General features: G+C 30.6%; 1 protein-coding gene across 1 annotated transcript; it reads left to right on the top strand.

Moving 5' to 3' along the window:
• Positions 1 to 4,265: 4,265 nt before the first annotated feature.
• LOC130815565 (universal stress protein PHOS32) lies at positions 4,266 to 13,944 on the top strand. Its single transcript, XM_057682055.1, has 4 exons — positions 4,266 to 4,735; positions 4,832 to 4,941; positions 5,045 to 5,163; positions 13,445 to 13,944. Exons 1-4 carry the CDS (start codon positions 4,561 to 4,563, stop codon positions 13,530 to 13,532), a joined length of 492 nt encoding a protein of 163 aa, XP_057538038.1. The 5' UTR covers positions 4,266 to 4,560; the 3' UTR covers positions 13,533 to 13,944.
• The last annotated feature ends 3,691 nt before the right edge of the window (positions 13,945 to 17,635 follow it).

The following is a 17,635-nucleotide window of genomic DNA, read 5'->3' as shown; positions in this document are numbered from 1 at the left end:
AAAATCGCATTCTTATACGGTGAGCTAGATGAGGAAATTTACATAAAAAACTCGAAGGGTTTGTTTTGAAAGGACAAGAAAATAAGGTGTGTAAACTTGTTAAGTCACTATATGGACTTAAACAAGCACCAAAACAATGGCATCAAAAGTTTGATGAAACTATACTGTTCTTTGGATTCAAGTTGAATCAAGCGGATAAATGCGTTTATAGCAAAGTTGATAACCATGGCAATGGAGTTATCATTTGCTTATACGTTGATGACATGGTTATCTTTGGTACTATTATAGTACATATCCAAGAGACAAAGGATTTTTTTGTCTAAATCCTTCCAAATGAAGGATATGGGGTAGGCCGATGTGATCTTAGGCATAAAGATCAAAAGAGATGGTGGTCGTATTAAGCTTAGTCAATCTCATTACATTATAAAGTGCTTAATAGGTTTAAATTGCAAGATTCGACACCAATCTCAAGTCCCATGGAGCAAGGTATGAAATTTACCAAGCATACCGGAAAACCAATTTCTCAATTAGAGTATGCAAAGATTATTGGATCTTTGATGTATTCTATGACACGTACAAGGCCGAACATAGCATTTGTGGTTGGTAAATTTACTAGTAACCCGGGTCTCCAACATTGGTTGGCGATAAGAAGAGTATTACGATACTTATTCTTCAACTAGTGGTTGGATGTTTGTTTACGGGGGAGGTGACATTTCATGGGCTTCCAAGAAACAAATGGTAATAGCAAATTCCACTATGTCTGCGGAATTCATTGCACTTGCCTCGGCGTCAAATGAAGCGGAGTGGTTAAGGAATCTCATGTTTGAGATACCTTTGTTGTCAAAGCCAATTTCACCGATGGCAATTCATTCGGATTGCACAACGGCTTTGGGAAGAGCTTATAGTCAAGTGTATAATGGTAAGTCGAGACACATTGCTCTTACACACAGTCTAGTGCAAGATCTTATCATTCATGGGGTCATAACTCTTGACCATGTGAACACCAAGTTCAATTTGGCTGATTTTTTCACTAAAGCCATGAGTAAGGTTTCAATTAAACAAGCGTCAATTGAGATCGGTTTATGTCAATAAAGTTTAAAGGAAAGTCCCAATTCACACACAAGTAGCATTGTGTCTTGAATTCAATGTGGTAAAGTCCTTTAAAGTCTTTGAAAGCAAAAAGGATGAATGACCCATAGTTACTTCAGACCGTGATGACAAGGAAGTCGCTTAAGTTCTCAAGGTCAAGCGTTGAAGAGCTCTTGGTGGTATCCTATCACGGGGATATGTTTTACGTAGTGAGAACCTACCTATATAAGTTTGAAGTTTTGGCCGCTTCAAGTAGTCAAGATTGGTATATCCGACTATGATAAACTTATGAATAGATATGGACACGGCCCTATATAATGTGTCAAGGTAAATGACAATATGTTCTTATAATATATTTATTTAAGTCCCGCTACTGAATTAAGTATGTAGTATATACAAAACATTTAAGTCCAAATTAAATGCCTCAAAGAATTTGATGAATCATTACTTTGATTCATAAGTTTTGTTTGGTGAAACATTACTTTGTTTCATAAACTTTGCTTGGTGAAACATTACTTTGTTTCATAAGCTTTGCTTGGTGAAACATTACATTGTTTCATAAGCTTTTCTTGGTGAAAAAGCTTTGTTTGGTGAAACACTTTTGTTTCAAAATGAGGTATTGTTTGATGCATAGCTCTATAAATGGAGGTTGCATGCCAAGGGACATTCCATCCCAATTTCATATAATTTATGATTTTTCTCTTAAGAATACTCTTATTCTTGTTCTTCTTTTCATGAGATAATATTGAGAGAGTAATTAACTCTTATTATCATCAAAGTTCATAATTCACTACAACACTTGTATTTACTATTGCAATTTTCTTGTGCTAGGATTTTGTTGTGTAGATTGTATCTCATTGTGAATTTCATTTATCATCCCAAGCACCTTTGTGGGAGAAATATCACAATAGGAAAGTGCATGAACGCCTTCTACTTATATCAAGTTTCCGAGCGACTTCTCTGATTGTCGCAACCTTATCTTCATGGTGTCCATTTGGTGATTTACAAAGCAAGGAATTCCATTGCCATCCATACAAGGGAAATACAAATCGGTTTGTTTATTTGTGTTTGCATTATATTTCCAATAGGAAAGGCCTATTGTGTGGTTGGATGAGCTCATGTTTTTATACAATAGGTAAGAATTGACAATACTTTCTACTAGATAAGTGAATATTACTATTTTTGTTGGTGTTCAATATATATGAAATGTCAAAACTACCCTTAGACAAAAGGCAAGGTTAAAATCCAACATGTGACTATGGGCTTCTATAATCATACATTAGAATTCTCCAAAGCCCATTCAACCAAGCCTTGTATTTAAACCCTAAACTACACACTTTCATCAAAAAACTTTACTACCTAGTTCCTAAAATAACTACCCACTACTCCCACTTCTACATAAGACTGTCGTCATAATCACCCCATTGTTAAGTAACAATCTCTAAGATCCTACAAGAGACTCTATATTCATATATAGAAAAAGGTTATGCAATTTTTCTCTATACAAAACTCTATTAAAATATTCTCTCACTTATATTTATCCCTTCTAATCACGATTTTCGGTTTGACTTAAGCATTAGAGAGGCTTTTCGGAAAGTCAATCCCTATATTAGTCTTTCTTTATGGTTGCAGGTAGTTGATTCCTAGCAGCTAGATCGATCTTCACTTAAACATACAAGTATATAATCGATCCTTGAAGGAAGATTAATGGCAAACTTCATGAAAAAGCTAAAATAAAGGAAGAATCAAAGAGCAAAAACTAGTAAAAGTAGTCTAAGAGATGGAAGAGGAGAGGAGAATAACAGGAAACCCTAATAAGTTTTTTTAGGGCCTATTTATACTAATAAGGACTTATCCTAAAAGCTAATTCAAAAATTAAAGAGATGAAAATCCCGTGTAGCAAATAGAGACTCAAAGCCCAGTTGGCTGCACCAAAAAGAACATGAAAGCCGAGTCGGCGTTTTGTGCTAGAAAATCGCAGCAACTTCAAATGGTTGTCATTTCTTGCTTGGTTGTTGAAATTGGACATACAATATACTGTTGGAAAGCTCCTGATGTCTAGTTTCCAATGCCGTAAACCTTGCATTAATACAATATTCCTATCATATGTTATGACAAAAAGAGTAGACATGTATCAAATTTCACCTCAAAACTTTTGCATTATAAGTACTCTTCTACCCTTTTTACTCATTTTCTTTGTAGAGCATCTTTAACCGAGCTAAATTCCCCTTAGTAAACTCCGTCATCATTAAAACCATAAGAATTATACTTAAAACAATCAAAACCACTCAAAATCAACATGAATAACCAAAGTGAGTAATATAGCATAAATCTTCAAAATAAGCACGATATTACTAGCAACGACTATCATTAAGGAGTTTAAAATGATATAAAGAAATGCAAAAAAGTGCACTTATCAAAATACTAGTACTCTTATTCAATGCATACATGATGATTTTAATAGAAAATAAGAATATACTTGAACTCTTTAATCATCGATTAATAATAGTATAATAGTGATATTGCTCTTTCTTCAACAGTTTTTGTTCATAATGGATTTGAAAATAAAGTTGTAAGCGTAATGTTTGTTTACCCTGGATGTAAAGGTGGAGAAAGTTTCGATTTCGAATTATGTTTGCCAATAGATTTAATGAATGCTCTTGGAAATGACCAAAAGTTCAAGGCTTTTTGCTATAAAAAGTTTCAATTTTGATATAAAAATGATCAATTTATACATTAAAGTGATTAATTATGATCAATTATAACTTAAGTATTGAGTGGATATTGAGAAAAATTATAATTGAACTGATTGGGCTATCCGTCTCATATTAAGACGGTCTCGTCCAAGACCAGCTGTTTTCAAATAATCTTTATATTTGACTATTAAAGGTAATAGAGTAGTTTCACCTTAATATTATTGACCTAGTTAAAAACTCAACATTGATTTAGGATTATACATTTAACTATATTTGATCCAATCTCATTAGTCCAAAACTATACATTATTGTCTAGCAACGTTATTATTTCATTTTAAAATAATTTTTCAAATAAAATAAAACTTGTTGAAATCGAAGCCTTAAGAAATGTGAAGTGGAAACTTGCGTGTACAAAGAATAACACTAATACCACGTGAACGGACCCGCAAACAATTGAGCAACTGATCCGGAGAGAATCCCATTCTCAATCTGTTATTGAATATTGAAATTGAAAAACCCCCTGTTTTGTTTTTGTTTTTGTTTTGCTTTCCTTTTTACGGTTTTAATTATTGTGCCAAATAATTTCCACTTTTGATTTCACGCGGAAACGTGTCATAATCAAGAATTCAAGATACTCCTTTTAAAAGCAAAGCATCTACAAATACTTACAATACCAAAAACTTTATTCATTCTTCTCCTTCTACACATTTCTAGTCTGATTACTCTTAAATATTCATCACAATAGCTACCCAAAACAAGAAAAACAAGAATTAAAATGGGAGGAGCAAAACGATTTGGGGTTGCAGTTGACTTCTCAAATAGCAGTAAATGTGCTCTTCAATGGGCTATTGATAATTTGGCTGATAAGGGTGATACTCTCTACATCATCCATGTTAAACCCCCTTCTCACGATGAATCTCGTTTCCTTCTTTGGGCTGAATCTGGTTCTCGTATGTCTCTCTTCTTTCCTCAATAAATTAAAATTAATTCATACTAGTATTCCACAATCCACTGGATGATGATTCACTTGTGTCTTGTCTATGCAGCGCTTATTCCATTGGTGGAGTTCAGAGATCCTGAGGTTATGAAAAAGTACGACGTTAAAACTGATATTGATGTTCTTGATATGTGTGATACAGCTGCTCGACAAAAAGAGGTACTAATCTTCTTATTTCCTTAATTAATTGTTTTTTTATTTTTTTATTTTTTGAAAGAAATAATAGATTTTTTAAATGGCTTATTTTTATTGGTGAATCAAGATAAATATAGTGGCAAAAATATACTGGGGAGATGCAAGGGAGAAGTTGATGGAAGCAATTGAAGATCTGAAACTGGATTCTTTGGTTATGGGAAGTAGGGGACTCTGTGGCCTTAAAAGGTACTATTCATTCCCGTTTTTCATACATATTTTATTCCTTATTAATTTGAATGGATAATTCTGTTCAAAAATACTACTACATTCTTTTTATTTGCATCAAGGAATTAAATTTTTTTTAAAAAATTAGTAGTAAATAAAAAGAGTGTATAAAAGGTGTCGATGAATTAAAAAAATCTTAAAATATATGGATAAAATTAAAAGAAGTAATGGGTCATCGTAAAAAACTAAAATAATATAAATTAAATAGGATTGATTAAAATGGAAAATACTGAAAATTTAATGGAACGAAGAGAGTAAGCTATATCTGATCCCAAATGGAAAAATACTAGATAGGCTATTTATTCCACCTAATAGCAATAGATTATCTTTCTGGCTACAAACCCAAATTTATGGTTTAAGTTTTGAATGATCTGTTTTCAAAAATTAATTCTGGAAAATCATTTTCTATAATGTATAGACTATAATTTTAAGAAATACCATAACCTTTTTCCACATCACAGTGCAAAGTTCAAAACATTAAATATTGGAGACAGGGGAGTGATTATGAAATTAAATAGAACCCAACTTTCTTATACTGGGAAGTTAAAATTCCTTTTCTGATGAATTTGCATTTACCTGAATATTAAGGAGATATTCTACAATTCAAGTTGTAAGAATAAGACATACCACTTCTAAAAATGAATATTTTATATCAAAATTGATATTTTAATCAATTTAATTGGATTATTTTGCCAAACTAAAAATTGTATTATAGTGAAATTGTCTCAAAAGAGAATTCGTGTAGAATGATACTTCCTTCATCCCATTGCATTCTTCTCGTTTCAATACTCAATGTTTTTAAGAAACTGTATAGTGAAATCGTCTTGAAAGAGAATTTGTGTTGAGTGATACTTTCTCATTTAATCTATTTTCTGAGCATTTTTCAATTTTTATCTTAAAAGTGTTAATTTTGACCTTAAAAATATTAATTTTAACTTAAAGTAAATTTTAAATAGATCAATTATAATAAAAATTTCAATTTTGACCTATAAGGAATTAATTTTGACGTTAAACTGCTCAATTTCTATTTAAATATGGTTATGTTTTACAATTTGAGAACAAAGTAAATAAAATGGTATTATTTTAACATTCTATGGATGAATTTTAAACAACAAATGAATGATCAATAACACTATCAATAATAGTGTTAAAACATTATACAATACAAGTATTTTTATTCAATGAAAATATGATGGTTCTAATGGAATATAAGAGTACGCGTACTCTTTAATCATCGATCAATAATAGCGATATTACTCTTTCCTCAACACACACACGTGTGTGTATATATATATATATATATATATATAGGCATGGCCACGGTCCGGGTTGGTCCGGTTCCGTTCCGGTTCCATCCGGTTCCGGTTCCACCCGGTTCCGGTTCCATTTGGAACCTGTCGCGAACGGTTCCGGTTCCGGTTCCGGTTCCGGGCGGTTCCAAACGGTTCCTTGGCGGTTCATGAGGCGGTTCCGGCGGTTCCAACTCACGGGACGGGCGGGTCGGACCATCGGTTCCATTTTTATTTTTTCTTTAAATATTTATATAATAAAAAAATACTATAATATCGCGGACGTACCTTTGATGATTACTTGATTATTTGCGAAATTCATTGCATGTCAAGTTGTCATCGTTATTGAAATATTTACTAAAAAGAATGAAAAAAATAAATTAATAAGAAACGAATCAATGATAATGTCGATAAAGATGATTAATAAAAAAAGAGGGAGAAAATGGACTTGAACCTAGTACCCAAATGAATACTAAGCTGCCTACGTATCCCGAAGGAATCAAAGCCCACGTAGTTCTTTGTCATACCTTTTATTTATAGTTGTTGAATGTTGATTTATCGTTGTCGTTTGTCGGATTGATCCTATTCGTCTTCGTCATCATCATGTGGTTGATTAGATGCTTCCGCTGACTCTCCTCTTGACGATGATGCAGATGTATCCATCATCATCCATGGATCATCATCGTCGTCTTGATCATCATCATTCCTTAGTCCTTGTGTTCGAATCTCCGCTTGATCCCAATCTTTCTTGAAAACACATATTTGAATACTATGTGGAGCAAGACGAGATCGTTTTTCGTCCAAAACTCTTCTACCTGCACTAAAAGCAGACTCCGACGCAATTGTTGACGCGGGAATTGCAAGGATATCCTTTGCAATTCTCGATAAAATGGGAAATTTAACAGATTTTTCTTTCCACCATTCCAAAATATCATAGATACTTTGGTCTATTTCAAAGTGGTGTTTAAGATAACTATCTAGTTCTAAATATGAGGTCGAGGAAGAAGAAGATGATCCTAGAAAACTATCATCTTGAGTCATTATGTTAGATATTACCGAATTATAGTAAGAGGGACGTGCCGAAACGCTAGCACGCCTAGACATATCGCGTTTCGGGTTATATACACTAGCGTAAAAATCATAGTTCTGCTAAATATTTTTTACATGTTCCTACATAATTATGTACATCAGTAGACGGGCGATCTAACGATTGATAATAAAATCCTATTACTTTAGTAAGGACCTCAGTTTTAAAACGTGGGTCCAAAATGGTTGCGATTCCATAAATATAAGGAAAATCGGTAAAATATGCTTGCCATTTTTCCATCATATCTGCAAGAATCGGCCTCAATTTTGGGTTAGTATCTTCATGTGTATATTTAAGAAGATGATAAAAAATAGTAATACATTCACTTATTACTAAGTGAACGTTCGGTTCATAAACATAAGAAAAAATCTTAGTCGCGTGGTCATACGCTTCTAATATGTTATGTACATCTATAGCTAATTCCCAAGTGTCATCAGATATGAAACTATCTGTACACTCACTATATAGTTGTGTTATTACTGGGCGATAAGCAATCGCCTTTCTTAATAAATCGTTGGTTGAGCCCCAACGTGTAGGAGTATCTAATGACCAATACACTTTTTTAAGTTGGTATTGGTCACATAATTGTTTATATCGTCTTTTTATTTTTCCGATCCTAAGCCATTTCACTATATCCCTAATTGGTTCTAATAAATCACTTAATTGTTTTATGCCTGCTTGGCAAGATAAGTTAATTATATGCGCACAACAACGTATGTGTAATAAGCTACCCCCAAGGATTAAACTAAAAGCAGGTTCGTTAAACAAAAGTTCTATACATTTAATGTTCGCGGTTGCATTATCAGTTGAACAACAAAATATTTTATCTAATAAGTTCCATTCTCTACATATCTCTACTAATCTATATTTTATGTTTTCACCGGTATGTCTTTCTGGCATTGTCTCAAAAGCAATTATTCTTTTTTGCATAATCCAATTTCGATCTATCCAGTGTGCTGTTACACACATATAAGGTTCTAAATGTGGGGGAGCAGACCAAATGTCAGTTGTTATGCTAACCCTACCATTAAACGATTTAAACATTTCAACTAATTCATAGCGCATTGATTCGTATAATTTAATTGTGCGTCTTTTAAGAGTGCTCCTAGGGATTGCTCTATATTGTGGTTGCAAAGTTTTTCTATTGAGACGCTCGTATGCCCTACTTTCACCGTGGTTAAAAGGCAATTCATCACAAGTTACATACCTAGAAAATTCATCAATCATGTCATTACGATTGTATCTAAAAGGCATACCTGTGATGGGAATGTCCCATTGTGTCTGTCGGCTTCCACTTGTGGTCCCGCTCCCGCTTGCTGCATGAGTTTCTTTTGTGATTCCATGCTTCTTTGCCAAATGTTTGTTAAAAGATCCCGTACCACCACCTAACACGTATTCACAAAACACAATAAATAAATGTTTATAAAATATGAATATATAATGTATCAATGTATTATGTATGTCAGTATGTATAAAAAACTTAAAAAGTATTTACCTCTGGCGAAACTGTATGAAACTAAGGGCTTTACTCCTTGACTTTCACAAATTTGACAAGTGCATAAGAAAATATCTGGATTCTCGGTTGGTTCTTTTGTGAAATACAACCACACATGTGAAACAGCTCTACCACTAGGAGGTGGCATTGCCGGAAAAGGTTGTCTTACTGGTTCATCTTCATCTAAATAAATAATTTAAAATTATAAAACTATAATTAAATAAATAAATAATTTAAAGTTTAATTAATTTGAAGAATAAAATTATAAAACTAACCGATAGTTTGGAAATTGACTCGTTTACCACGAGCTTGTCTTTGTTGTTGTTGTTCTCCTTGTTCTTCATGTGATCTTGTTGATGACTGTCGAGATATATTTATCCCAATTGGGGTCGTTGGTTCCTCTTCTTGTTCTTCTTCTTCTTCATCAATTTGTATTTCTCTTTCCATTTCTTCTGCATAATTATGTAACTCCGGGTCGTACCCTTCCGGATAATTATGTTCATAATTATAATTACTAATGGAATGTGTTGTTGATACCGACGGAGTAGAAGTGGCATTTCTTTTGGACGAACTGGAACCTCCCAATGATTTTGCCACTTTAGTAACTTTTTTGGTGGCTTTTTTCAAAAATGAAGACATGATTGATAATATTGAAGTAATAATAGAAATATAGAATTAAGAAATAAATAAATAATTAATTATGTAACTAACTAAATTAAGAAATAATTAAAAGACTAATTATGTAATTAAGAGAATAATTGCGTAATTAAAGAATTAAGTAGAGAGAGTAAGTAGAGAGAGTAGGAGAAGAGATGAGTTGTGAATGAAAATGATTGAAAGTGATGAGTATATATAGAGGAGAATGCAACGGCTAGTTAACGGTAACAAACGGTCATATTTTGGCGAACCGGTTCCATGGAACCGGTGGGCCGGTTCAACCGGACCGGTCCCGGTTCCGGTTCCACGGAACCGTTGAGCCGGTTCAACCGGACCGGTTCCGGTTCCGGTTCCAGAACCGGTTCCATGGAACCGTTGGACCGGTTCTCCCGGACCGGTTCCGGTTCCAAACCGCGGGTTTTTTACCCGGTTCACGATGGTTTTTTCCGGCAGTTTCACGGTTCCGACAACTTTTTTTCCGGCGGTTTCACGGTTTCGCGGTTCGAGGCGGTTCGGAACCTGTCGTAAACGATTCCGGTTCCGGATCCGGTTCCAAGCGGTTCGGCACCGGTTCGGTTCCGGGTAACCCGCCCCGTGGCCATGCCTATATATATATATATATATATATATATATATATATATATATATATATATATATATATATATATATATATATATATATATATATTTGTATTTCAAATTGAATATGTTAATAGTTAAATTATGACATAAATTGACAATTAATGTTTTATGATCTAACTTAATTTTGAACGTATAAACTTCAATTATCGTTTTCAAAATAAGTATTCAAAGTCTATAAAGATATTGTATAGGTTTAGTTCAAATTGAATATGTTAATAGTTAATAGTTAATAGTTAAATTATGACATAAATTGACAATTAATGTTTTATGATCTAACTCAATTTTGAACGTATAAACTTCAATTATCGTTTTCAAAATAAGTATTCAAAGTCTATAAAGATATTGTATAGGTTTAGTTCAAATTGAATATGTTAATAGTTAAATTATGACATATAATTTGAGAATGATGTTTTATTGTCTAACTCAATTATGAACTTCTAATTTTCAATTATTATTTTAAAAATAAGTATTCAAATTATATATATATATATATATATATATATATATATATATATATATATATATATATATATATATATATATATATATATATATATATATATATATATATATATAGCATTTAGTTCAAATTTAATATGTTAATAGTTTTTACACTATTATTGATAGTTTATTGACCATTCATTTGTTGTTTGAAATTCATCCATAGAATGATAAAATAATATCATTTATAAAACTTCGTTGTAAAATTTGAAGTAGAACCATACTTAGGTAGAAATTGATCAGTTTAATTTTAAAATTGATCACTTATAGGTCCAAATTGAAATTTTTTATTTTAAGTGATCTGTTTAAGTATTACTTTACGTTAAAATTGATACCTTTAAGGTTAAAATTGATAGATGCTCCGAAAATGAAAAAAATAAGGGAAAACGTGTGATGTTGTTACTCGCGCGAATTGGACCGACCCAAAACTCATAATGTGACCTTCCTTGTCGAAGTTTTTGTGTTGTTGATTGTGATAAGGAAAGATCACTCTAGTCATTCAAGACCAAAACTGAATTTCACCATTTGGTTCACGGCCAATCGTCACTTGCTAACATCTTTGTAGTCTTCCAATTCTTGTATTTTCTTCGACAATTAGTGTAGAGTATCCAAATTCATTTTCTATTTTTACTATACCTTTAATCCGACTCGAACAATAAGCAAATTCAAAGCATATTATAAGCCGAATCAAATTCTCCAGATGGTTAAATAGACTTGAAGAATATAGAGATCGAAATGTGAACATGAACAACAAATTTGATAACAATTTTAGATAATTTAAGGAGGAAAAGTAGATTTGAAAAAAATGAGAAAAAAACCATAAGGAGTGGTAATGCATGGTAGTGGTTGTTGTGATGAGTACTTGTAATAATTGTTATAATTGCAATTTTGGATTCATGTTCTAGCTCAGTCGTCACACATTTACATGCTCAGAGCCTCTCGTGGTTGTGAGAGAATAGACCAATGTGACAAAAGATTTAAAAGGTTACTGAAATTTTTTTTGTTTAAGTTAGGAACAATAAAAAAACAAAGAGATCTATTTTGTTTCCGTACTTAGTATGCTTATCAAACGAATTTCAAAGTAAAACTATTTGTTTCCTTTTTCATAGTGGGTGGGACCCGCAGATATGTGGATATTACCAATATAAAAACTAAAAAAACAATATAAAGTCTAAAGTTATATCTTAACACAACAACATAATGTATTTTTCATAAAGATATATTTAGTGATATTTAATTTTAATGTCACATTTTAAATTTCTATTGGTATATATTGTGCCTTTAGTAACTTTTATTAGACCATTTAATGGTATAATAAAAAATTATACTAAAACTTTTCGCAATATTGAATCTAGTGACATTTCTCATAACTGTCAGTATAGGCTATAATGATAATTACATATGTCACTAAATGTCAATTAAAGTGTCATTAAATCCTTTACAATGGAATTCAAAATAAAAAACTAACAATTATAACATTTAAAAATATAAATTCGTGACATATTTTTCAATGCAACTAAAAAAATACCTCTAAAATTTAATTTTCTTATAATGTAACAATAATTAAAATAATATATATTTCATTTGAGAAAGATATTCTGAGTATGATGATGGTGAACAATTAAAATAATAAAATGCTTTGTCCAAAATACTCCAAAAACATAAATATTCTCAAAATACTCCATATACATAAATAACTAGTATGAATCCATTAAGTTTCATATCTCCTTTCAGATTTTTTGAATCATTCGTCTTTGCAAATTCTCAGTCGAAAATTTCTTCAATTTGTTTTCAATAAAAAAAAAACAATTAATTTGAAGATTGTACTCTCCATTTTCATGAATAGCTTCCATAGGAGAGAAAGACATGGTTTTGGATCGATCCACAACTTCTTTGATGCCATCACAATTGTTACCATAAAGTATGCATGCTTATGTTATTTTAGATGAATTGAGAAAAGAGTTGATTTTTACCAAATGTTGTTATCCAATTCTTGAATCTTGTTGTTAAATTAGGGGGAAAAGAAGTGAGAAAATTATTAGAAAATTATAAATATCTAATTTGTAGTTGGATTTAAGATAAAAGAATTGAGAATTTCAATAGAAATTGAAGAACCAAGAATTTCAATAAGGTATTCATTTAAGTTCTTATTTCTTTCACGACCATTTCCGTTTCTTTTATTTGAATCAAACCAAGCATCCCTAAATTGTGAGTAATTAAATGGACAAAATGAAGGAAATTATACTAGTACTTCCTCTGTTTGAAATACTCAGTGATGGTACCACACATCTTTTAAGCTTATTTTATATATTGCGGTTAATGTGTAAGAATAAATTTTGTCAATTGGGATCTTATTTGAATAGTCTAATCGCATACTTTCATTATTTCAAATTTTTATAATCTTTAGTTAAGAACAATTTAAGATATAAATTATTTGAATTACGCATTAAGATTGCGTAAAAAGTAATATGCAGTAAGCATGATGTAAGAGAAAAACTATTTGATAATATTTCAAGTGATTGATTTACCTTACATTTATGCTTTTAATTATCTGTGTGCCAAATTATGCAGGATTATAATGGGGAGTGTGGCAAATTATGTTATGACCAATGCTAACGTCCCAGTAACCATTGTCAAAGAAGCAGGAGTTAAAGTCTAATTTGAGATTTGGTCATAGTTATACTATTTATCAACTTTCACCCAATAATTACAAACTACTTGAAGACTGATGTTGAAGACTATATGTTTTAGTGATACTCTATATTTAATGTTTGTGTGGTTCTCAGCTAAGTTTCCCTATTGTTTTAAACGGAAGTGCCTATTATTACGCACATGTAATCTAAGTTGTCTTTTATTAAAGAAAGAGAAGAGCATATGTCGCTTTATATATACTTGAGGAGTAACTCAACTACTGCCAATCTGTTTAAGTAGTGAAATTGATTAGGGCTTGTAAATACGTAAATGTTTCTCCTCCTTGTTTGTGTCGCCCTGATTCATTTTCTAAAAAAATTATTACCCACATATGAATTATCTCGCATTGGACATGGAGAAGAGGATATATCATTTATATACTCTTGAGGAGTAACTTCTGTATTTACAATTGGTTATAATAGTGATCCTCATTTGAGTTGATTAGACACGTTTTCTAAAATCAATTATAGTATTAAATTTCTACTACCTACTTTACAATTTGTTGCTTTTGTTGGAAAATTTATACAAAAATATTATTCAATCTATAAAATAAAATGTAAAGCAAGCAAACGATAAAAACTTAACTTTTAATCTTCGTTTACTTTATCATGCATCAATGTTACAATCTTGAAATACTGGTCATTGAATACAATAAGAGATTTAATTGTTCTTTTGAATCTTAATTTAAATCGTTTTAAGGTTTTATTGAAATATTTTCCTAAATAGTGTTTTGGGTAATAAACTCAACAAATTATAATTAGAATAAAATTCAACACACAACATTTTCTAGTACTAGAAAAAGTTGTATGATAAATGAACAATTTATGAACTTGAAAATACATTAATAATTTATAATAATTGATTAGAAAATCACAGGTATATTAAAAAAGTTTTTGATCTTAATAAAATTCAACAAAATTCACAGAATGATCATATTCTATCTATGTCCATATCTCTTATTTATAGAATAAGATGACATACATTTGTAACCGCCCCGAATTATGAAGGTAAAGACTAATTGGAATTTAGTATTAATCAAGCGGAAACTCAATTTTGCTAGCACAATTAGAGGGTTACTTAAAAGTTAAACCAATGTCCAAGTAAAATAGCTGAACCAAAACCAAAGCAATATATCAGAAGTCTTAGCTGCCCAAAATAATGAAAATTGCAACCAAATCGAAATAAGTTTAAAGTTCGAATTACATCTTTAAAATAGTTCAAATCTAAACAATTATACTAATAGTCTCTCAAATACAATAAAGAGATCTAAACAAAAGGGAGTCAAACTCAAACTCAAGTTCATCCTCCGCTTGCATATTAATTCTCCCTCGAGGTGCTATGGGGGTTCACTCTAAAAATAAAACCATTGGAAAACATATGAAGCATAATATTAACAAAAGGCTGAGTATAACACACTAGTGTCGGTAAAAAAAGTACATTTTGGTTTGAATAAATTCATTTTGAAAGATGCTTTTCATTTGATAAATCATATTTTCAAACTCAATTCAAAGGTTTCATAATAATTCCAAGATCTCAGTTTACATCATAATCTCAATGGCTCCAAATCAAATTCAAACTCAAATTATAAGTTTGCATAAGTACTCTATGAGTCATCCAGTGACTCGGTTGCTTGTCAGACTACCGTCCGCGATATGTTCGGCAGGTGTAACACAATGGTACTGTGTACAATACGCGCTCAGCATTGGTGAGTTGTTTAATCATGCACACAACATTTGTTGTGGGATATATGTACCTGCCATTAAGGTTAAAACATTTTTGTGTGTAATATATTTCTTGGAATTACAAAAGTATTTGTAAACTCGTAAATATCAAACTTTCCCATATGATAAACATATTTTATTTGCAAAATAGCAAAATCAAATCATAATATTTTCCACATGGGTAAAACATACTTTAGCATAATTATATCATCACATAAATCTTATAGTATTATATTGGGGCATCACCAACATGCTGCATGGGAATGCATCGTAACAAAAAGTGATTAAAATTTAATACGACTTTCTAACGAAATAACTAACACGTTTTGTTTCAATCCTTCTTACGTAAGGTAAGTATAACTTAAAAGAGTATTGAAATTCACTCAAATAAAAAAAAACAAGAATATAGTTAATATGTTTAAAAAATCATTATGACACAAGATTTCATAAAACACTATTTTCTCAAATACGTGGCAGTTTTGCAGGTAATGAAATCGATAATTGATTTACAACATACATATTAATTCTCCAACAAGGCCCTAATTAATCAAGTAATTATAATACCTTATTTGAAATGAACTTAAAGTTGTCTCATCAGATTATAATTGGCTATGTCAATTTATAACGATTTTACGATTATTTTCGACAATTTAGATATATACCGTAATTTGAATGATGTCTTGAATTCGTAAAATTTATAAACCATGTAAATTAAACTTATTTACACTATGATGCATTAGGTTATTAATACAATTATAATTTTTTGATATAGGTCTGTTTTTACTCAAATTTAATTATCAATATTACACCTTTTGATAAATAAACAATTTCTATTAAAAATTGATAAATTAGTAAATAATTAATAATTATCTTAATAAAATTATACCAAAATTCTTGAAGTCATATAGCACTTTTATTAGCCCATTTAAACTTATAAAAGTCATGTATCATATTTTATTATTTTGTATAGGCATTTTATCAAAAAAAAAAACCGATTTAAAATTATTTAAGTCCAAATAAAATAATATAAAAATTCTATGATGTTGCAGAAACTATTTTAACGGATATAAAATTTTAGATAACCATTAAAAATCACTTGGGGGTATTTTTAATAATTAATGTCGTTATTTTACCAATAAAACAAATAGAATTTATTGAAGTCCGTATATGGTCACTAAAATCCATATAAAGTTTTTTTACATGTATCTACTGTTTATATAAGTGTCTCATAAAGTTTTCATGTCCAAAAGACGTCATTTAGTATTTATTTTGTATTTTACCGTTTTCTAACGTCAATAAAATCTTCCCAAACTTTTAGCAATTTTAGTTACTATCCATATGAGTATGTGATAATAATTTCAAGTTCATATGTCTTCATTTGGTAATTATTTTATATTTTACTATTTCACAATTTACCGATAAACAATTTAGCAGTGTTATTAATTCTTTTTTTAATTCTTTTTTTATGATCCATAGTTTATCTAATACCATGTTTCATAATAAGAGTATTTAACACCTTAAAATCCATTAAAATATCAATTTATCGAATAAATTTCAAGAAAAATATATCAGAGATTTTCTTAACATATAGCCACTGGAAATTATTTTAAAATGCATTTCAAATATTTTCCAAGTCTGTATCATTATTTCCATCATAATTACTTTCATAAGTAGTGTTAAACATGCCTTTAAACATACAACAATTCATAAAATCAACATGCATGATGCCCACAATAATAATACATGTAATAAATCATTCCATACTCAAAATTTCATTTTTTCAAGATTTAAGAACTTCTCTTTGGGAATTATATTTTTAAAAGCAAGTTTATACTAAACTTTTCCAATTTGTTCTAAAATTCTTAAAAATCACCCCATGTGACATGCCTCGATTCTTAACTTCAAAGGTATTTCTCAACCTTTGGTAAAACTACTTAATAACTAAGATCCAACCCCTTTGCTACAATCAATTTTAAAGAATTCAAAAATACCACTATTTCGGATCTTTCTACTTAACTTGATGACTTTTGATTTCTAAATAAAGATTGTTAGATTTACTTACCCTTTGATACTTTTTAATTTTGGATCTTGATTAGTATTGAGCAACACTTGTTGAACAAGTCCCACAACTTGAAAGTTTTTGGCAAGAAAACACAAATAGAAGATTGTAAGTTGATGGAAGAAAACTGATTAAAATTTTCTTCTTTTGGCCGAAATTTCTAGGCCTTCTTAGGAGATCATCTTCCTTAATTATTGATCTAAGATCGAGTGTTCATGAGCCCGTTGCTTTAATTCTTGAGAAACTCGGGTTTAATTCTTTTTTTCGCAAACTAGAATTTGTCACATGCTT

The sequence above is a fragment of the Amaranthus tricolor genome, chromosome 1 (assembly GCF_026212465.1).
Source record: "Amaranthus tricolor cultivar Red isolate AtriRed21 chromosome 1, ASM2621246v1, whole genome shotgun sequence".
Lineage (NCBI taxonomy): Eukaryota > Viridiplantae > Streptophyta > Magnoliopsida > Caryophyllales > Amaranthaceae > Amaranthus > Amaranthus tricolor.
The sequence above is the reverse complement of the archived record's forward strand: the minus strand, read 5'-3'. Positions and strand labels throughout refer to the sequence as shown.